At 45.3% G+C, this 23817-nt stretch overlaps 1 protein-coding gene across 5 annotated transcripts in view; it reads right to left on the bottom strand.

Moving 5' to 3' along the window:
- The window catches only part of PHACTR2 (phosphatase and actin regulator 2), a 189025-nt gene that overhangs the window by 64216 nt on the left and 100992 nt on the right, over positions 1–23817 (bottom strand). For all 5 annotated transcript variants that reach the window (XM_004452032.3, XM_058307584.1, XM_058307582.2 and 2 more), the window contains exon 2: positions 23191–23358. In XM_004452032.3, coding sequence (XP_004452089.1) covers positions 23191–23358 — 168 coding nt within the window. The remainder of the gene's footprint in view (positions 1–23190; positions 23359–23817) is intronic.

Genomic DNA, 23817 nt, shown 5'->3' with positions numbered 1-23817 from the left:
CCTCCTGAAAAAAAAAAACAAGAAGAAACAAAAAAGCAAAACAAATGAAAAAAAAAAAAAAACCCAGGGGAACTGAGATGGCTCAGGGGTTGAATGCCAGCTTCCTACAGACAAGGTTCAATCCCCAGGCCCCAGTACCTCCAAAGGAAAATAATCTGTTAAAAAAAAAAAATTGGATTTTCTTCCAGCAAGGGCCAAAGATTCCTTGAGTTTCCATGGCAGAACTATGAAAGAGCTTTATAGAGTCTTCTTCCACCAAGAGAGTGTGAAACGTGGCCTTAAGCAGGCAGGGGATGCAGGGGCCTTGGTCCCTTCCCTCTGGCATTGTAAGGCAGCGCCATCACCCACTGCCCGCTGCTTACCAAGCATTTCCACCCTTCTTCTGTCATCAGCAACCCCAGGACCCCCGGAAGACGGGCTAAGCAAGTACTGTGCTTGTCCTCATGAGTAAGGACACTGAGACTTGGAAAGGCTAAATACATTTTTTCCTGTCAGAAAGCTAGAACCTGGCTGAGTGAACTAAAAACCCTGGCTGGCCTTTGCTAATCGAGCTGATAATTACAAAGATTTCCACTGTCCCTCGAGAGGGGCCTGGTTTCCAGCGTTCCTTCAAGAGGTCAGGCAGAACGACGTTAACGTGCATTTTAAACGGGTAACTGTTAAATGGGCCACGCAGTCTGCTGGGTCAGAAGAGGAAGGGACAGTGAGAATTCTCGTGCTCACCCTGTCCCCACCCGCCCACACGGAACCCCACGCTCACCCCACCAGGGCAGGTGCGTCCATAAGCACCTCGTGGGTCCTTCCGACTCCTGTAAGCACATCCAGACACTGGTTTTACCTGCTCTCTTTCTGCAGGACCCTTCTCCACGGTACTCTCTCACGGAACCACTTTTTCAGCTTGGTGGGAGGGGTGACGGAGCAGGGTGTGCTGGGAGGGTGGGGGGGGGGGACGGTCCTGGCCCTTTGCAAACAGGAGGCCGGGACATTCCCAGGGGACGAAGGCTCAGGGCTGGACCAACGAGCCAGTGTCCACCCCTCAAGGGCCGGCGTGTCCCAGGGAGAGGCGTGCGTGGCCAGGAACCAGAGGCAGCCGGCTTGTCACTGCCCCCTCCTCCCCGACCTGAAACCCAGGGCCAGCTAACGTGCCGAGGACGGATGCTTTGGACCCACCCAGATGGATGTTTCCTGTGTCCCGATGGTAAAGGACATAGAACCCAAGACACGGGGAGTCCACAGCAGGCACCGATGTTTGGACAAGAACACCGACAGCTTAAGTAATTAACTCTGCAGTCAAGCCCAGCGCAGGCCAGAGAAGGGACGCACGCTGCCCCTGCCTTCACGGGAGAGCGAGTCACACCAGAGGGCACGGAGAAGGCGGGCAGCGGGCGCGCTGCGGGCAGTCGACCCTGAGCCAGCTCCCCCGGGACCTGTCCCTGGACAGCGGCTCCGGGGAGACGGCGCAGCTGCCCACCTCGCCCCGACCGGCAGCCACGGGCAGGCACGACTGGGAGGGGACGCCGCCTGAGGGAAGGTGCCCACGCAAAAACGAGGCCTCAATTCTAAAGCCAAGAGGGAGCAAGCGTCGTCCTGCTTTCGATTACCAGGATTAAAGGCGGTAAAATTCTCCCTATCTTCGGCCAGTTTTTGCGTTTTTTTTGGGGGGGGGGATTCAATATAAGCCTTAAATGCCTGTTTTTGTTTAGTTAACCTATTCAACAGTATATATGGAGCCTGGCCAGCTCCAACCTAATATTTGGGAGTAAATAATTAAATTAGTGAGAATATTGAGTAGGAACTCCCAAACTGCACGCTCACTACTGCCATTTACTTAGCGGGTCCGACGAGGTTTCCCGAGAATGACTGCAAGGTGGCTTTCTCGGGCGCTTAAGCCCGCCCCTCCTCTCCCCTCCTTCCCACAACAGGACGTGCAGGATTTGGGGAGAGCACAGCTCCTCTGGCAGGTCAGGCAGGGCCGCGCCGAGCTGGTGCAAACGCCACCTGACTCCCGCGTGGCCCTGCTGGGATGGGGCAGAAAGAACTGCAACCCCATTTTTTTATTTTCCAGGATGAAACACACAACAAAAAACTGGGTCTTGGGACACGTATCTTCTTACAGTAGCAGAAACAACAGCATTTCAAGTTCAACAGCCATGCTGGCTTTAAGTTCCTTCTCCACAGCCTCCCTGAGCACCTGCCCCAATTTTCTGATTATTAAGGTGCTGTCGGGGTCTCGGCATTTGTATTATTCAGGGTTCTGAGGGAAAATGAACCAACAGGAGAAGTCTGTGAACAGAATATTTCATAAAAATCGTGAGAACGCATGCGTCCAAATCCCACAGGGCAGACTTCCAGCTGGAACCCCAGGGAAGGTTTTCGGCGACTTCCCCAGGAGACGCCGGCTGGCCGAAGCAGAAACGGAAATGCTCCCTTCTGACTGCCGAAGTCGCCACTTCTTTGAAGGCCTCCTGCTGACCAGAAGAGACGCCTCTCCCTGCTGAGGACATCGCCTCAGCTGGTTGTGATGTAACCAGCCAGGGACACGATCGCCCAAGTCCACGCAGTAGCCGCACCTGACCAGCAGGCCAGAGCTTGCCGGGCCCAACAACCGGCCCCACGGCCTGCCGAGCTGGCACCCGAGCCTCCCCGCCGCAGCACCCTTCCTCAAGACCGAAAGGGCAGAGCTGGGTCAGAAGCATCCATTCCAGTCCTCCCAAGAAGACACCTCGAGTTCAAGCCGGACCCCGCGGCTCGCGAACAGGGGTGGCGAGCAAGCTCCTGAAGCTCTCGGCGTCTTCACTGCCGACGTGAAAACAGAGCTAGACCCGACCTTGATGGACGTTACAATTAAAACTCCTGCAGCGTGTCTGGCCCAAGGTAGGGGCTGGGCAGACATTCGTTTCTTCCTTCCCCTGCTTGGTATTTCCTCCTTACATGTAAGTCTGTGCCTTCAGCAAGATTCCATTTTCACTTTGACTTGATATGCTGGCCTTCCAGATGGACCAGGAGGCCGGGGTTCAAAGACAGGCCGTGCCACTCACGAGCCCTGCAACGGGACAGGTAAGGAACGTTTCTGCGCCTCGGTATACCCCTGAGCGGAGCGGGCCCTCTAACAGTGGCCCACCCCGAGTCACCGGGGAGAGTAAAGCCTTCACACAGCATCTGCCCACAGAAGACTCTCAGCAAGGATCAGCGGTAGTTATCGTTACTATCCACAAATCTTGTCCTACATTAAGCTTAACTGCAAATACAACTTCAAACAAGCAACAGAAAGAAAGCATTTTTACCTTTAAAGGGCATTTTACTTCGTATGCAGCACATGTAACAAACAGCACAGGTGACCCAGAGGGAAGGGTTTTCGAACTTGACAGTTTACAGTTGGACTTTCTAGCACTGCCCTGAATTTAAAAACTCAGCGGAAAGGAAGGACGGGACGCCAGCCGACGTCAGCATCAGGTTTAGAACCCGCGAGTAGACGCGCTGCCCCGGTACGCGTCGGCTGGTGGCGTGGATGTTTTACCCTTGATTCGTGTAAGGTTTGCTTTAAGGACAAGGTAAACTGCAAACCTTGGAGAGCTGCTAGATATTGGGGATGGGAGAGCCAAGACAACAGGTCCATCAGGAGATCGCCGAGCCATTCTCCAGCGTCCACCCTTCGCTCCACGCTCGCCCTCTGTTCTCTCTTACACCTGCCTCATCGCAGGTGCCGAGGAAACACACTTTGGGGAAGAGACGGTTTCACAAGGCTCGAGTGCCCACCTGGAGAGTCTAGGTCTGGGAAGCAGTTGAGAAAAACTGGGGACAAAGACCGTCAGCAGCCTGGGTGAGCAGAGCTGCTCCCACCCCACACAGAGAGGGGGATTAAGGCAGCGCTTGCTAGTCCACGTGGGAAACAACCCGGGAAAAGCTGGGAGCCGAGAACCAGCCTCCGCGACAAAGCCTGGGATCCTAGCGCGGGATGGAAAAAGCACGAAGGGAAATTAAGGAGTGGTCTTTCCTGACGGAAGGTCCCTCGTCCAGGCCGGAGGGGCTGTGTGTGCCGTGAAGAGGTTCCAAAGGGACACCGCTCCAAAGGAAAGCGAAGCCAGGAAATCACCAAGGCGGGCGCGAAAGCAACAGATCCTGCCCCAAAGTGCATGAGCTGGCGGTGTCCACCGCAGCGGGGTCTCCTCTAGGAAGAGGCTGTGGGGCCAGTGCAGCAACCTCAGCCATCGCCCCCCCCGCCCCAAAATCAGATATGGCCAGGAAGAAAGGAAGAGCCCATGCAACGAGTCCACGTTTCACTCCACTCGTTGACTAAAAAATGCCAGCTTTCATCAGAAGTCAACATCACCTCGCCCACGGCACGTCTGAGAGCACTGTTCATAGAAACGCAGTGAGAAGGCTTTGCTGGTCTGAGGCCCACAGCAGGCCCCAGCTCCCCGGAAAAGGCTGGAGGCTCTAGGTACTGCGCAGCTCTACGGCTGGACCCAAATTCATGAAACCAGTAATTTCAATTATGACAAATGTAGAGCAAGTTAGCCCACCTATTACTCCTTCCCATAAATGGGTTTTACCCCCAGAATAGACCTGTACTGAATAATCAATCCTTTGTAAATAAAGAGGGGAGGCCATCGCAATTCTTTCCATCTACCCATGGGTAGAAATAACGAACCAAGAGAAAAAGTCATTCCACTGAGAAGAAGATAGCATACTCACATTTAAGGCAAACAGAAGAAACTTATTTTAATACCTCCATAGATGTTTGGGAAAAGAGAACTTCAGATTACGTGATGTGCAGTAAACATACTGCATGTTACCCCTGCCTCCCCCGGCATCTCTAGCATGCCTTTGGTCTACTAGGCTCAATTTGGAAACGCAGGTGCACAGATGGTGGGCCTGAGACACCCCGACCTGCTGCACGTGTGGGGATGTTCTCTGGTTGACCCGTAAAGGCTGTGCCCCCCACAGACGGAGGGACGGTGAACCCTCAGCTCATGGCACATTCCTGAGCGAACGGCCCACCTACCCACTGAATTCCATGGAACATTCCTTTTCTCTACTCTGGCCTAAGGCTCTGAAGGAGCTCTCAGGTGGCAACACTAACGAAGGGTTAAACACGGGCTAAAAACAGCTGGTCTGTTTGCAAGGCATCCCCCCTTCCCAATTCCACCAGTCTCCAAATCACAAAGATTCTCTTGCAAACGCCCCTGGGTGGACTGGACGAGGCCCATCGAGAGCCTTGCACTCGTTCATTCAGTTACTCATTCATTCATTCAGTCATTCGACAAATGCTCAGCACGTGCCAGAGGTTACTCTAGCTGCCTTGGCATATTCTCAGAGAAGGTAAAAATCCCTGTCTTCAAGGCATTTAGAATCTAGCGGAGGGGAGAGGAGACAGATAATAAACAAGAGAAATAATCTATAAATCATATAGGCTATTACAAGATAAAATGTGCCACGGAAAAGCAAAATTGTGAGGTAGGGAAAGGGGACTCAAGAGAGTGGGGAACCACGCCACACTTCCTGGGATGGCTACAGTCAAAAGGAATGACAATAACAAGTGTTGGGAGAATGTGGAGAAACGAACCCCAGACACAGCTGGCAGGAATGTAAAACGGTACGGCCTCTTTGAAACATTCTGGCAATTCTTCAGAAAGTTAAACACAGAGCTACCATGTGATCCAGCCATCCCACTCCTATACATCTACCCAAGAGAAATGAAAACCACATGTTCACAGAAAAACTTTTACACAAAGGTTCACAGCAGCATTATCCCTAAGTGCCAAAAAGCGGAAACAACCCAAATGTTGATCAACTCGTGACCTGTACATGAAATGTGGCATTGCTGCAGAATGGACTACTGAGCCGTAACTGGTAAAGCTCTGATGCTACGACATGAATGAAGCTTGAGAACACGACGCTGAGGGACAGAAGCCAGACACAGAGGTCCCACGCCGTATGAGTCTACTTATAAGAAACGTCAAAGGCAAAGCTATGCACAGAAAGTAGATTAGTGGTTGCCTAGCGCTGGGGGTGTGGAGGGGTTGGGGAAAATGGGGGTGATTACTGAAGAACACGTGTTTTTGGGGAGTGATGAAAATATTCTATAATTGATTGTGGTGAGGACCAGACAACTCTATGGACATAGAAAATCACACTCTCAATAGGTGAGTTGTGTGGGATGTGAATCCTATCTCAAAAAACCTGTTAAACCAAAACAATACTGAGGAGAGGAGAATTCAAAAAAGTAGGATCGACTCGATCTGGAGGCAAGATGGCGGCTGAGTGAACTTCCCGTTACTAGCTCCTGGAGGGAATCGGCTGGGAGGCGTCGGAGACTCTTTGGGACCGGGCTGTTTCGGGATTTTTCCTGGTCCGGAGGTGTCTGGACATCGATTTGGAGGGTCCTACAGGAAATACCTCACATTTGCTGGGTTTCCTCACCCTCCACTGCCTCATTTCTCTGTGAATAGATTTAGCCTATCTACACTATCCCTTTCCCCTACAACTTGATATCCTCCACCATCTGCTATCTCTCCTATATTCCATCTCCCTTTCTTTGATCCACAAAGTGTCTAACTCTTAATTTCTAATACCTTTGTTTAGTTTTCCATCTGGTATTCGTCCCTGAAACTATTACCTTTCTTTTCTCTTTCCCTCTCTCACGAAAACAATAGCCTCTTAGTACGTACCACATTCCTCCCATATTCAGTCGTCTACCTCATTATAGGTACTTTCCTACTATTATAACTCTACACAATTTACATGATCTAACCTCCATCCTCCCAGAACTCATATTGTTGATTTGTTAACATATATCACCAATACTACTTCACACTTTTTCCTCCCTTACGCAATTGCCTTTCCCCAGCACTAATACTTTCCTTTAAAGTGAGCTTAACTAGCAATAAGAAATTGGAATAAGAAGAACAAAGTGACAAAGAGAAGATATAACACTTACGCAAAAACAACAGCTAATTAATCTCCAAGACTAGACAAAGAAGCTAAGGAACTGATTAAACCCGTCAAGAAAAAATGTTGACAAGACAGCAACAAAAATCTACAAACCAAACCAGTAATCAGGAAAACATGGCTGAATCCAATCAGGAAGGGGGGCAGGACTTCGCACAAGCAATGAAAGATCTCAGAACATTTATCACCGACAAATTTGATGAAGTAATGAAAAAGGTTAACAGCATGAAGACAACACTTGGAGGGGAAATTGCAGACATGCGCAAAAAAATAACAGATATGATGGAAATGAACACCACAATTCAAGAAATCAAAAATACACTTGCAGCAAATATCAGCAGACTAGAAGAGGCAGAGCAGAGAATTAGTGATGTGGAAGACAGTGCATTGGAAATCAAACAGATAGTAGAAGTGGTCCATAAAAAGGTAGAAAAAATCCAGATAGGACTTAGGGACCTGAATGATAATGCAAAACGCTCAAACATATGTATTATAGGCATTCCAGAAGGAGAAGAGAAGGGAAAGGGGTCAGAAGGAGTGTTGCAGGAAATAATGAATGAAAACTTCCCAAATCTACTGAAAGAGACAGATGTACATATCCAAGAAGCACAGCGCACTCCACTGGTCATAAACCCCAACAGGCCCACCCCAAGACATATACTTGTCAAATTATCCAATGCTCAAGACAAAGAAAAAATTCTAAAAGCAGCAAGAGAAAAGAAAACCATCACATACAAGGGAAACTCCATAAGATTAAGTGCTGATTTCTCATCTGAAACGATGGAGGCAAGAAGGCAGTGGTATGATATAGTCAAGGTACTAAAGGAAAAAAAATTCCAACCAAGAATACTCTATCCAGCTAAACTAGCATTCAAAAATAATGGAGAGTTCAAAATATTCACAGATAAACAGAAACTGAAAGAGTATATCAACAAGAAACCTCCCCTTCAAGAAATTCTTAAGGGAGTTCTGCAGGAAGAAAGGAAAAAACAGGACAGTCAGAGATGGAGGAGAGTGTAAAAGCAACAAGAAAGACAAAAATAGAAGGGGAAAATAAAATAATACAAACAAAATATAACAAACACAAATCCAACCAAAATATGGCTACCATAAATAACTCTCTAAACGTAATAACACTGAATGTCAACGGATTAAACTCACCTATCAAAAGATTCAGACTGGGACACTGGATAAGGAAATACGACCCATCTATATGCTGCCTACAAGAGACACATCTTAGACCCAGAGACTCATGAAGGTTGAAAGTGAATGGCTGGAAAACAATCATACAAGCAAACAACAACCAAAAAAAGGCAGGAGTAGCTATATTAATATCAGACAAAATAGACTTTAAATGCGAAACAATTGTGAGAGACAAAGAAGGATACTATATTTTAGTGAAAGGGACAATCTGTCAAGAAGATCGAACAATCATAAATATTTATGCTCCTAACAAGGGCGCCTCTAAATATGTGAGGCAAACGCTGGAAAAACTAAGTGAAAGAATAGATGCATCTACAATTATAGTGGGGGATTTTAATACACCACTATCTACTCTGGACAGAACATCTCAAAAGAGAATCACTAAAGAAACAAAACATTTGAACAGTATATTAGAGGAGCTGGATCTAATAGACATATATAGATCATTACACTCAAACACAGCAGGATATACATTTTTCTCAAGCGCACATGGGACATTCTCCAAGATTGACCATATGCTAGGCCACAAAGAAAGGCTTAATGAATTCAGAAAGATCGAAATCATACAAAACAATATCTCTGACCACAGTGGAGTGAAGCTGGAAATTTGCAAGGGACAGAGACCCAGACTCCACACGACAATTTGGAAATTAAACAGCACACTCTTAGAAAAACAGTGGGTCAAAGAGGAAATCTCAAAAGAAATCAATGACTACCTTGAAACAAATGATAATGATAACACAACATACCAAAATTTATGGGATGCAGCAAAAGCAGTACTGAGAGGGAAATTTATAGCCATAAATTCATATATCAAAAAAGAAGAAAGAGCAAAAATTGGAGAACTAACTGCACTTTTGACGGAATTAGAAAAACAACAACAAAGTAACCCAACAGGAAGAAGAAGGAAGGAAATAACAAAGATAAGAGCAGAACTAAATGAAATAGAAAATAAGAAAGCACTTGAAAAAATAAACAAGACCAAGAGCTGTTTTTTTGAGAAGATCAACAAAATTGACAAACCTTTAGCGAGACTAACAAAGAAAAAAAGAGAAAAGATGCAAATACACAAAATAAGAAATGAGAAAGGTGATATCACCACTGACCCCACAGAAATAAAGACTATCATAAGAGGATACTTTGAAAAACTATATTCCAACAAAAATGACAATTTAGAGGAAATGGACAAATTCCTGGAAACTCATAAGCAGCCCATACTGATGAAAGAAGAAATTGATGATCTTAACAAACCAATCACAAGCAAAGAGATAGAATCAGTCATTAAAAATCTCCCAACTAAGAAGAGCCCAGGGCCAGACGGCTTCACAGGTGAATTCTACAAAACATTCCGGAAAGAACTAACACCAATCCTGTTGAAACTATTCCAAAAAATCGAAACAGAAGGAACACTGCCTAATTCCTTCTATGATGCCAACATTACCCTAGTACCAAAGCCAAACAAAGACACCACAAGAAAGGAAAATTACAGACCAATTTCTCTAATGAACCTAGACGCAAAAATACTTAATAAAATACTTGCTAATCGTATTCAACAACACATTAAACAAATTATACACCATGACCAAGTGGGATTTATTCCAGGTATGCAAGGATGGTTCAACATAAGAAAATCAGTTAATGTAATACACCATATAAACAGATTGAGAGAAAAAAACCACATGATTATATCTATAGATGCAGAAAAGGCATTTGACAAAATACAGCACCCCTTCCTGATAAAAACACTCCAAAAGATCGGAATACAAGGAAACTTTTTGAACATGATAAAGAGTATATATGAAAAACGGAAAGCCAACATTGTTTACAATGGCGAAATCCTGAAATCCCTCCCTCTAAACTCAGGAACAAGACAAGGATGCCCATTGTCTCCGCTCCTATTTAACATTGTCTTGGAAGTACTTGCTCGAGCACTGAGGCAAGAACCAGATATAAAAGGCATTCAAATTGGAAGGGAAGAAGTCAAAATTTCATTATTTGCAGATGACATGATCCTATATATAGAAAACCCTGAGAGATCTACAACAAAGCTCCTAGAACTCATAAAAGACTTTAGCAAAGTCGCAGGTTATAAGATCAATGCGCAAAAATCAGTAGCATTTCTGTACACCAATAATGAGCAAGATCATGAGGAAATCAAGAAACAAATACCATTCACAATAGTAAATAAAAAAATCAAATACTTAGGAATAAATTTAACTAAAGAGGTAAAAAACTTATACATCGAGAACTATACAAGATTGTTCAAGGAAATCAAAGAAGACCTAAATAAATGGAAGAATATTCCCTGTTCATGGATAGGAAGACTGAATATTATTAAGATGTCTATCCTACCAAAACTGATCTACACATTCAATGCAATCCCAATAAAAATCAACACAGCCTTCTTTAAGGAACTAGAAAAACTAACTATGAAATTTATTTGGAATAGAAAGAGGCCCCGAATAGCCAAAGACATATTGAAAAAGAAAAACGAAATAGGAGGAATCACACTTCCTGACTTCAAAACATACTACAAAGCTACAGTAGTGAAAACAGCATGGTACTGGCATAAGGAGAGACACACAGACCAATGGAATCGAATTGAAAGTTCAGATATAGAACCTCATGTATATAGCCATATAATATTCGATAAAGCCACGAAACCCTCTCAACTGGGAGAGAATGGCCTATTCAACAAATGGTGCCTGGAGAACTGGATAGCCATATGTAGAAGAATGAAAGAGGATTACCATCTCACACCTTATACAAAGATCAACTCAAGATGGATCAAAGACCTAAATATAAGAGCCAAGACCATAAAGACCTTAGAAAGCAGTGTAGGGAAACATCTACAGGACCTTGTAATAGGAAATGGCTTCATGAATATCACACCAAAAGCACGAGCAGCAAAAGAACAAATAGATAAATGGGACTACCTCAAAATTAAAGCCTTCTGCACCTCAAAGGAGTTTGTCAAGAAAATAAAAAGGGAACCCACACAATGGGAGAAAATATTTGGCAACCATATATCTGATAAGAGGCTTATAACTTGCATATATAAAGAACTCATATATCTTGAAAACAAAAAGATAAACAACCCATTTAAAAAATGGGAAAAAGACTTAAACAGACACTTCTCCAAAGAAGAAATACAAATGGCTAAAAAGCACATGAAAAAATGCTCCAAATCTCTAGATATCAGGGAAATGCAAATCAAAACTACAATGAGATACCATCTTACTCCCATAAGATTGGCAGCCATGAAAAAAATAGTAGAATACAAATGCTGGAGAGGATGTGAAGAAAGAGAAACACTCATCCATTGCTGGTGGGAATGCAGAAGGATCCAACCATTCTGGAGGACAGTTTGGCGGTTTCTCAAAAAATTATCCATAGATTTGCCATATGACCCAGCAATACCACTGCTGGGTATATACCCATCAGATCTGAAAACAAGGACACAAACCGATATATGTACACCAATGTTCATAGCAGCATTGTTCACCATCGCCAAAAGTTGGAATCAATCCAAATGTCCATCAACAGATGAGTGGATCAATAAAATGTGGTATATACACACAATGGAATACTACTCAGCTGTAAGAACCAATACACTACAATCGCATGTGATAACATGGATGAACCTTGAGAATCTTATGTTGAGTGAAGCAACCCAGGCATTGAAGGACAAATACTATATGACCTCAATGATATGAAATAAGTTAACTGCCTCAGAGAGCTAGAGTCTGGAAAAGTGGCTTACAGGAAATCGGGGGGTGGAGGAAGGATGTGAGTTAATGTCTGCAGGGGTGGAATCTGTGATGAGCTGGCGGTAAGTATGAGCACAAAGAAGGGACAAAATGGGGGCAAGGGGTTACCTTCGGGTGGGGTTTTCCGGGTTTGAGGGGGGCTGGGGATGGGAAGAGGGGTAATATTGTCCAAGAAATAGGTGGGAGGGAGGGGCAACATACGAATATGGGAAAGTGTCAGAAGTTCGTTGAGAACTAAATGTTGAGTAAAACGTATCAAAGTATAAGTAGGAGGGTTACCTGGTTAGGACGCTCAGGGGGTATGGTCTGATGCGTGACGGACTCCGGAGGGAATAGCTGAAGGCTCATTTTGCCAAGGTGGGTTCTACCATTGGGTGGGGTGGACCCATATCCTGGGGAAGACTAATGCCGTCGAATAGAGAGAACTGTATCTCTCGTGAGAAAGGACGGCTCCCAGGGTATTAGATTGGCAGGCGTTGTGGGCCCTAAGGGGAGGGGAAAATGGATGTGGAATGGATGGAACAAAGGTAAATAAGGGGGCAAAAGAGGAGTTATGTGAGAGTACACGAGGATGAATATAAAACAGCTAATATTACACCAAAAACATATAGGGGACGACAGACTAATAATGAAAACCATAAGACAAAACATAGGATAACTAAAAAATTTAGAAAACTGTACAGCCTAAAATATGGACCACATAGTAAGCACAAATGTCACCTTGTTTGAAAACTATAGTTTTGGAATCTGTACATCAGTTTCAGGAAATATGATATGAATAAGTTAAAAGATTATTGCTGTGCAAGGGAAAAGGTTTTATGGTGGGTCTGGGGAAATACTGTATATTGTATATATGAATTTCGGTGATCTAAGACTCTTCTGAAGCTGACATTATGTTGGGATTCACTTTATGGGAAATTTTGGATCACAGAGTGGTTCAACAATGGCAGCGGAGGAATACTGATATGGGATGTTATTGACAGGATATATATGGTTGACAGACAGTTATACAGGGCATATGTCCAGGGTATATGGTAATGTCTATATATACTCATAGTGGAAACAAAAACAACAGCTGGGGGGGTACTGGGCTCCTGGCTGGGGGGTCACTGTTGTGGGCCCTGGGAGAGCAGCGGCAATCCTCCAAGGTGCAACAGCAAGAACCAGGAAGGAAGGACGGCCCAACAGTGGGTTCCTGATACTAATGGCTATGCTTTTGAGCCTATACACCTGCAATAAGAACAAGGCCTAGAGTAGCACTGTGCCTGGGAGTTTCCTCCTGACAGCCTTCATGTTACTCAAATGTGGCCACTCTCACAGCCAAACTCAGCGTGTAGATGCGATGCATTCCCCCCAGCATGGGACATGACACCCGGGGATGAGCCTCCCTGGCACCGAGGGATCACTACTACATACCAGCTGAAGAAGCAACTAGAAAATGACCTTGAATTAAAGATTCAATGCGGAACAGCAGAATATACCTGTCTACATATAATAACATGACTTCGGGAAGCTGTTTGACCTAATGTAAGGGGGAAATGGAAAGGAGAAATGAGATTATAAGGCTGTGAGTCTCTAAAAAAGAGTCTGGAGGTTGTCAGAAGGAATAGCCCTATGTACAACTGAACAGAGTCTAAGAGACAGATAAGGTAGATACAACCCCAGGTATTGGTTCTTTTGAGGGATAAAGAGACCCACGGGTTCTATGGTCATGGCAGAAGGGGTTCACTGCCATGACAGATAGCCCTTCTTTGGAGCTGGTGTTTCTGCGTGATGGAATTGGACTCAGAGGGGATCTCTTTTCACAAGACTTGCATGCTACTTTATTGGAATTGTAGTTGGTGCTGGGTTTAAGATATATGTAGGGGATTTGAATCTCTGGACTGATAATATGACACCCAGGCCCAGAGCCTCAACAGACTTCAGCTCCTACACTTTGATTTATTGGACTTACTCCACTCAGCTAACATGGAGTTGAAGAAGGTCAACCACCACAACATGGAGCCTAGAGTGTCTACAACTGGAAGCGGGAGGAGTGCATCCAGTACCCATATGGAATCTAAGCCCTCACTTGACATAGATGTGCAATGGACACAACCAATCCAATGTCCACAGAGAAAATGTGGAATGGGTGTGGGAACGGTAGCCATGGTGGCTGCTGGGTGTGGGGAACGGGAGGAAGAGATGAGATGTGGAGGCGTTTTCGGGACGTGGAGTTGTCCTGGATAGTGCTTCACGGACAATTACGGGACATTATAGATTCCCCCAGGGCCCACTGGATGGAACGTGAGAGAGTCTGGGCTATGATGTGGACCATTGACTATGGGGTTCAGTGATGCTCAGAGATGAACTTACCAGGTGCAATGGATGTGTCATGATGATGGGAGAGAGTGTTGCTGTGGGGGGAGTGGGGGGCGGGGACGGTGGGGTTGAATGGGACCTCATATTTTTCATAATGTAATTTTTTAAAAAAATAATTAAAAAAAAAAAAAAAGTAGGATCAAAGCAGGCCCCACTAAAAAAATGGAAATTTTAGTTGAAAACCCTTTCAAAAAAGAAATCTCCAGGCTCAGGTGGCTGTACTGGTGAATCCTGCACACAGTTAGAGAAGGACTAACACCAATTCTATGCGTTCTCTCTAAGGAGTACAAGAGGGAACATGTACCAATTCATTTTATGAGACCAGCATTACCCTGATAGCAAAACCAGACAAAGGTAGTACAGGAGAAGAAAACTACAGAATAATATCATGAATCCTCAACAAAACGTTAGCAAATAAAATCCAGAAACACATGAAAAGAATAGTAACATCACAACCTCGTGGAGTTTATCCCAGGAAAGCAAAACTGATTCAATATTCAAAAATCTTATCACTGTAATCAACCACATTAATAGCCTAAAGAAGAAAAACTACATGGTCCTATCGATTAATGCAGAAACATCATTTTAGAAATTCAACATCTACTCAAATAAATACTCTCAGAAATGCAGGAATTGAAAAAGGAACTTCCGCAACCTGGTGAAGGCATTGGCAAAAACTTCCAGCTAAGGTCCTGCTTTCCCTTTAAGAACGGGAACACGGCAAGGATGCCCGTGCTCGTGACTCCTAATCCTGGCTAATGTGATAAAGCAAGAAAAAGAAATCAAGGCACTCAGACTGGATAGGAAGAAATAAAACTGTTCCTATTCATGGAATTGTCTGTGTAGACAACCCTAAGGAATCACACCAGAACTGCTAGAATAAGTGAGCCTAGCAAGACAGCAGGATGCAATCATATTTCCACATACTAGCAATGGACTGGAAACAGAATCTTTTTAAAAACATGGTTAAAAATAGCTCAAAAATAGAGAAAAGAAGGAAAGAACAGAAATACTTAGGTGTGAACCAAATACTGTAGGCTGAAAACTTCAAAATGCTGATGAAAGAAATAAGATCTAAATAAATGGAGACATTGTTCTGGTCTGTGAATTGTCTCCCGTTGCACCTTTGATCCTCAGCTTAATGATTTCAGGCTCTCTGGCACTTTTACAAAGAGTTTTTTATGTAATGTACGCATAATGGTCAGACCTCACATTAAAGGATACTATTTCATTGGGAAAAAATAAAAAAATAAAAAAAAAATAAATGGAGAGACATAACAGATGATAGATCAGAAGTGTCCATACAGTAAAGATACCAATTCTCGCCAAACTGCAACATAGATTTAATTCTATTCCAATAAACATCCCAGCAGGGCTGATTCTAAAGTGTTAGGAAAAGGCGAAGGAAGTAGACTAGTTGAACAATTTTGAACATGAAGCATAAAGTTGGAGGAATCCTACTGCCATGCTGTGAGGTAATCGAGACAGTGTGGTACTGTGGACGGGAAGTTCAGAAATAGACCTCCCTGTGTGGCCAAGTGGTTCTTGACAAAGCGCACGGATATTCAACGGGAGACGACGGTCTTTCAACAGAGGCTGCTGGGACGTCCTCCGACCTGACACCGGAAGCGTGTTCCTGCAGGGAACACTGAGGAACTGTACCTCATCAACAGCAGAGACTTCTGCTCTGTAAAAGACATCGTTAAGATAACAGAAAGACAAGCTAGGGTCTGGCAGGCAGTATCTGCGAAGAGCATATCTGACAAAGGCACTGCATCCCTATATATTTTTTAAAAAAGAACCCTCAAAACTAATCATTAAAGAAAAAAGTAACAAATAAAAAAATAAATAGACCAAGTTGAACAGACATTTTACCAAAGAGGATGTATGTATGACAGTTGCTAATCAATGTTTTAAAATGGGGCAAAAGCCTTTTAATGGGGTCTTTTCAACAAAGGGTATTAGAATAATTGGACATAACATGCAAAAAATGAACCTTGACCTACACCTTGCACCTTACATAAAAATTGGATCTAAATATAAAACATAAAACCATAAAACTTTTGGAAGAAAACAAAGAAGATTTTCATGATCTGGGATTAGGCAAAGAGATCTGAGAAGTGACGGTAAAATCATGATCCATACAGGAAAACGGTACGCACGTGTATACATTCACACATGCAACGTGGGGACAATTGGTAAAAGTGGAGGGCAGTTTCAGATCCATATGAAAGAAAATCTCCCCAGCAGTTGGAGCTGGGAATCGGAGTTCAGGAAGAAGGTGGATGACATGTTGTCCGGGTGGGTGGAGGTGGGGAGGGGTCCTGCCCCAGACACAGAACTAGGCAAGGTCCTTCACAACTTGAAAATGCTTTCTACTTGCACCTGAAAACTCACCAAGTGTCTTACTGTAGCAACAATAAACTGCATCTGGTTGTATTTGGTGTCAACAGTACCAAATTCTAAATTCCCAGTAATCTAGGCATCCTGGGGGGCCCGCCAGGAGGTAAACGGGGGGGTCTGGCTGAAGACAGCTGTTAGGCCCACTACGAAGGCACCTGCTGCAGGACTGGACGCTTACACCTGCCAGGAACACGCACAGGGGCGGGGCTCTGAGCCGCCAGCAGGCTGGCGGGGGCCTGCCCAAAACCGGGGCTGGAGGCGGGCAGAGGAAACCAGCGCGTTCCTTTTATGGATTAGACCCGCTCCGCTCCCCTCTCCTGCAGAGTGACGGAGAAGGAAACCACGGCCTCCGCGGGAGGCGCGAGCACCCAAGAGGTGCACGAAGGGCCAGTGGGCGGCAGGGGACGCGCACGGTGGCCCAGATCTGCCGCGCCCCACACCCATGTCCCACAGGAGGCACAGGCGTCTGTCCTCCAGCTCACCTGGGAGTGGGAGCCACGGCCGCCCTCCCGCCCGCTGCCCCCAAGGCTGCCGTCCCCAGGCCGCTGCCCTGGCCGCCTTCGGCTACCTGTGCCCCCTCCCATATTCCCGCCCCCAATTCCTTGCTTTATTTCCAGGCTGTCCATTTCTAGTGCGCCGCCCCTGGGGCTTGTTCTCTTACTGGGCTGCTCCCGGGCCCCCGGGGAGCCTGCCCCGGGCCGGAGGCCACGACGGGGCTCATGGCCGAGGCTCCCGGGCGGCCTGAGCAGAGACCTCCGTGGGGCCGGGCTCTCACAGGCAGGCCGAGAAGGAGGAGGCTGCAGCGGGGGGGAGGGAACACGAGGGGCGCCGGTCACCACGGGGCTTCGCAGGCCCCTCCGGGCGAGGAGCGAGTGGGGGGCCACGGGGGCCATGGCGGGATGCAGGGGTGAGATGTGGGCTCGAATTGGAGCCGCCGGGCAGGGCCTGCGCGTCTGAGGCCTGGGAGAGATGCGGGCTCCAGGGGACCCAGGGGCGGGGTCCTGCCTTCACCAGGCCCCAGCCCCGAGAGACAAGGAGACCACGACCACGCAGGAGCCGAGGGGTGGGACCCAGGAAGGGCCTCTCCCGGGGCAGGAGGGAAGAAGGGAGAGGGGGCCTGGGGCGGCGCGGAAGGGGCTGCCATCTCAGAACCCCGCCGGGCCCTGGGCACTGAGCTTCCTGCGCCGCAGCCGGGCCTCGCTGGACAAGGCGGCCCACAGCTCGGGAGGGTGGGTGCAGGTGGTGGGAGAGACCAACCTCCTCCCACGACAGCAGCCACCGTGCCCAGCGGGCCTGGCTACGGCAGCGTTGTGCCCATCCACCACCAACAAAAAATTCCAGAACAAGATCCAGGCTGGGAAAGACGCTTTTACTGACTGTGGGTGGACATGGCCCTGCCGTGTCCACCCAGGATTAGAGAAGGACACAGAAGGGTGCCTTTTCTTGGGAGGAAATCCTTCCAGCAAGGCACTGGGGCCTTGCCAGGCTGTGTTATGGCCAGACATCACCCGGCCTTCATCACACCCAAATGGCTAGGTCTCCCTGTGTGAGACAAAGCTCATACAGAAGGAAACACCTTTCACTGGGTTATTCCCAAATACATCACTTTTCCTCTAGATAAAACATCTACTTTCCTCAATGAGAAAAATTTAAAGAACGGCACACCAAGTTTTCCCCTTTAAGTTTTACTGATTCACTCTGAAAAGCTCAGCAGAAATTCAAGCCTTAGAAATACATACATTTACGTGATATGGGGACATTTTCAGGACTTGGAGTTGTCCTGAATGATACTGCAGGGACAGATGTAGGACATTATATATTCTGCCATAATCCACTGAATGGACTGGGAGAGAGTGTAAATGTTTTACAACATAAACTATAATCCATGCAGTGCAGCAGTGCTCCAAAATGTATTCATCAAATGCAATGGATGCGCCACAATGATGAAAGAGGTTGTTGATGTGGGAGGAGTGGGGTGGGGTCGGGAGTGGGGTATATGGGATCCTCCTATATTTTTTAATGTAACATTTTGTATGATCTATGTATCTTTAGAAAAAATTTAAAAATCTATTACCAAAAAAAAAAAGGAAAAATAAAACACTGCAAAAAAAAAAATATATATATATATACCTTTAAAAAATGCTTGGAATAGCACAACACAGTGAGCGTAAGTGAAACCATGGGCTATAGTTACTAGTGCAATTAAAAAAAACTGCGCTTGCATCAGTTGTAACAAATGTACCACAACAATGCAAGGACTTAATAATAGGGTGGCAAGTGGGAACCCTGTATTTTACACGATAAAAAATAACATAACAAAATGACAAAATATTTTACAATAGGACACTTGATAACATCTTATGAAAATCAGATAAAACATTAGCAGTAATACATGATTAAAAACAAATGATGCAATTAAATGTAGCAGACAAATTCACCAAAAAATTGTTTGCATACCTACTGAGCTTTTTATTGTTATGTAGAAATTTTGATGCAGGGGGAAAAAAGGCCACTGTAGTATTCAATAACTCTTTCAGGTTTCTAACGTATTTGGTTGCCTCTAGGAAATAGCAATGTAGTGTCCACAAATAACTTCTTGGAGCTAAACTTATTTAAAATCCTGTGTGAACATCAAACACTTTGTCCCTTCCCTACTCTTATCTAAAATTTTTGTGAAGACAAACTTAATAATTAGGAAAAAAAAAAAAAAGAAAGGATGTAGACACTGAGAAAGAAATTAAAGAAATTGCCTTGCCACTGTACATACAGGGCAACATCTATTGCAGTGATGAAATGCAAAATATCAAAAACAAAGCTTTTCCATTTTGTGATTTTTTGACATTCCAATTTATTTTTTCTTTACTTAATTTTTCTAAGTTGGTATATATTCAATATCTAACTTTTAAACCCATCACTATATTACATTTTACTATTAATGGAACATGGCAATATATTAGGCTTCATTTTTGAAGAAGTTTTAGATCACAGAGAGGTTCAACTATGGCATGGGAGGAGCACTGGTATGGGGTGTTATTGATGGGAGTCACATGGTTGGGAGGAAGTTCTCCAGAGCATGTATACAGAGTACATAAAAATGTTTAGATATTTTCGTAATAGTTAGAAATGACAACTGAGGGAGTGCTGAGTTTAACCAGGGGAGCTCTTTCACATTCCCCATGAAACAGCAACAATCCCCCAAGTGCAATGGCAAAGACCAACAAAGAAGGATGGTCCAACAATGAGCCCTTGATACTGATGACTATGCTTATGAGCTTATGTGCCTGAAACATGAACTAGGCCTACAGCTGCAGGGTGCATAAGAGTTACCTCCTGAGAGCCTCCATGTTGCTCAAATGTGGCCACTCTCTAAGCCAAACTCAGCATGTCGATGCATTCCTTCCCCCCCAGCATGGGACATGACTTCCAGAGATGAGCCTCCCTGGCGCCGAGGGATTACTACCAAGCACCAGCTGATGATGTAACTAGAAAAAGACCTTGAATAAAAGGGTCAACTCAGACTAGCAGAATATCTTGGCCTACATGTAATATTAGGTGTTAAAAACTGCTTTTTGACCTTGAATAAAAGAGGGAAATGGAAAGGACAAATGAGTTTATATGGCTATGAGTCTCCAAAAAAGAGTCAGGAGGTCATCAGAGGGGTCATGCTTACGCACACCTCAGCTGGGTCCCAGAGACAGCCAAAGAAGATACATCCCCAGGTACTAGTTCTCCTGAAGGCTACAGCACCCTACAGGTTCTATGGTCATGGCAGATGGCTATGGAGTTCAGTGTCATGTCAGTTGACGCTACTTTGGACTTTGTGTTCCTGAATGTGATGGAGTTAGACTCAGATATGACCTTTCTACACATGCCACTTCTGTCACTTTTACTGGACCTGTGGTTGGCACTGGGGTTGGTGTATACTCAGGAGACCTGAGTCTCTGGCTGTCCATGTGACAGCCAGGCCCTGAGCCTCAACAAACTTGCAACTCCTAACCTCTGTGTTATTGGACTTACCCTGGCCAGCTAAAGGGAGGTGAAGGTCAACCACCACACCAGGAAGCCAAGAGGGCCTACAACTGCAAGCAGGAGAATTTCATCTATCATCCATGTGGAATCTAAGCCCCCTCTCAATATAGAGGTGGAGTGGACATAACCATCCCAGGGTCCACAGGATGGAGGAACAGAGTACGGATTAGAGTGGACTTACTGATATTCTACTATGGAACTACTGTGATTAGTAATGGAAGAAACTGTAGCATTGATGTAAAGAAAGTGGCCATGGTAGCTACTGAGGGTAGGGAGAGGTAAGAAGAGATATGTTGTGGGGGCATTTTCAGGACTTGGAGTTGTCCTGGGTGGTGCTGCAGGAACAGATGCTAGACATTGTATGTTCTGCCATGGCCCACTGGGTGGACTGGGGGAGAGTGTAAACTACAACATAAACCATTATCCATGTGGTGTCGCAGTGCTCCAAAATGTATTCACCAAATGCAATGAATGTCCCACATTGATGTGAGAGGAGTGGGGTGAGGAGGATAGGGGGTATATGGGTACCTCTTATATTTTTTGAGTGTAACATTTTTTAAAAAATAGGAAAAAAATTACAATGAGAAAAAATAAAAAAATAAAAAATAAAATCCTGTGTAAATTTGAAAAGGAAATAGAGAAAACAAAGAAAGTTAGGCTCTGCCCCATCTTAATCAATATGTAATTAACATAAATGAACACTCAGCCCTGTCTAGAATGATGTTTCTTAAATATTCATGACTGGTGCAAATGTGCTGCAGCCTCCCCAGGGTTAAAGCAATTTCAGAGAGGTGGCAAGAGACAGGAAGGGAAAGTTCTTTGGAGGCGTCGCTTATACTTTATGAAGAGAGAAGAGCAGAGCAGGTTCAGCCTTCAGCTGCAGGGGGACCACTGCAGAAGCTTTGGCATCTCGTCTCACAAACGTCAAGCATCTTCCTGCCCCCGCAGAGCCCCAACTCCTTCTTGGTAGGCATGGTAACATGAAGAGCCAAGCCGCCCAACACTTGGGTTGTGCTCTGCTCATGATTGAAAAACGAGGGCGAATGAGGGAGAAGAGTCTGCTTCGTCAGGACCCCCAAGAGAATCTAGAGCTGAGGGTATCTTAGACTCAGCTCCTCAACTCCGTGGTTTCGCAGACAAGGACATTGCAGCACAGACATCGCTTGTTCAGGCTGCTAGAACCCAGGTCCATCCACCACGGCCAGTGCCTCCTACCCCAGGAAGCCGGCTTCTCACTGACGAGGCCCAATGGCCCAGCTGTCCTTGCTTCTTCCCAAGCCAGGTCTCTTTCCTTGTCTACCTTTTCGTTATTGAAAATTTCCAACACCCACTGGTACAAGCACTAGAATAATAACCCATGGACCCGTCACGCAACTCAGACAATTAGCAACTTGTGGCTGGGCTTGATCCATCTATTCTCCACCCACCTCCCCTCGCCCATCTCCTCAGAGATTATTTTGAAACAAATCCCAGACTTCTTATCTTTCTTTTTAAATATTAAATACATTTAAAAGTTACACAGCCGCAAGTGCATCAGGGACCATTTGCTTCAGGCTGCTCTTGCATCCCGGCGTCATACCCAGATGTGTGTAGTATTTTACACTTTATTTAGCGGCTCTAGAACCAAAGGCCAGCGCTCAGGTCAGCACAGACCAGGAGGCCCCAGCCCTGTACCTGCACTGACAACGGCGCCGGAGGTCCAAGCAGGAAACAGGCCAAGGGATTCTTCTTTTCCGTAGTGATGGAAAGTGGAACTTACATCAAGAGACAAGCACGTGTCCTCCTCAAAATACAAGTGATCCTCCTTTAAATCAGCCTTAACTCTGATTTCAAAGCCAACCTCCTCCATGAGGCCACATGAAAGACACCAATGCAATTCTTACGGTCTGAGGCACCCACAAATTAAATTAACCATCAAAACCTTTTGCACCAAGAGGGCTGGGGCTCCCCGAGAACAGGGACCATTTATTTGCCAAAGGACATGACGGAAACTGGATATTTAAACAACTAAGGCAACACTTTTCTTTCAGACAGTCATTTAAATCTTGCCCATAGGAAAAAATACTCATAAAAAAAGATATTTAATTTTTAAAAAATCAACGAATAAGAGAATGGCACCGGAGGTGGTAAATATATACATCTACTTATATGTATATAAGTAAACAAATAAATGGATCATAAATGGATACCTGCGTCCACAATGTGGGTGAACAACACTTCCACTTCTACTTTTCCACCGTTTCACCTCCTCCTCTGCACATTACAGTCTTTATGGAACTTTACAAGTATATATTTAAAAATAAGAGTATCTTACAAAGCCAAAGTGTGGAGAAAAGAAGGCACATCAGTACATTTCAAATATCGATTCTCTTTTTTCTTGGAAAAAATAGCGCAAAATGCTGCAAAACACAAATCTGTCGCCTTTTGAACAAGTTAACAATTATCTTGTCTTCTAACCAAGAGATACTCGTACCTGCTGAGGTCTCTCTGAACTTATCGCTGGCCTTCTTTTTCCTCCATTTCCAGGGCTTGAAGATTTTGCCAATGGTGGAGAGCTTCCCCTTCCGCTTGAAGGGCGGCGTCTGCGAGCCAGCCGTGGGGCCATCCGAGTTTGCTATGGAAGCTTTGTCCAGTCCGTCAACTGTAGAGAGAAAAACGAAAATCACCGTCAGGCCGCAGCAGGTGCCAAGGCACCGCCAGCTGTCCGCTCCCACCCACGCCGTCCCACGGGAGCCTACTCTGTCCCCTGCCCTCGCTTGCTCAACTTCTCTGACAACACTCAGACAGAAATGACTGTCCCTTAGGTAGCCCTTCTGGGGAAACAGAGGAGAAGCGAGAGATTTATAAAAGGCAGGGTCAGGCAAGTAACGGTCTAAGAGTTAAATCCTGTGTGTCAACTCCATCCATATCCTGTGCAGGTACTGAAGTGGGATGGTCTTCAGAGGCTGGTTTGGATATTGCAGTCACTGTTTAGTTAAAACCAGTTTCTTCTTCAAAAATGAAATAAGTGCCAAGAACCTAAACTCTAATTTTTTTTTTTTTTTTTCATAATGCCAGAATGATCTCTTGGTTCCAATACCAGAAAGTTTTCAGCTTCAAA

This window comes from Dasypus novemcinctus, chromosome 11 (assembly GCF_030445035.2).
Source record: "Dasypus novemcinctus isolate mDasNov1 chromosome 11, mDasNov1.1.hap2, whole genome shotgun sequence".
Taxonomy (NCBI): Eukaryota; Metazoa; Chordata; class Mammalia; order Cingulata; family Dasypodidae; genus Dasypus; species Dasypus novemcinctus.
This window is presented reverse-complemented; position numbering and strand designations above follow the sequence as displayed.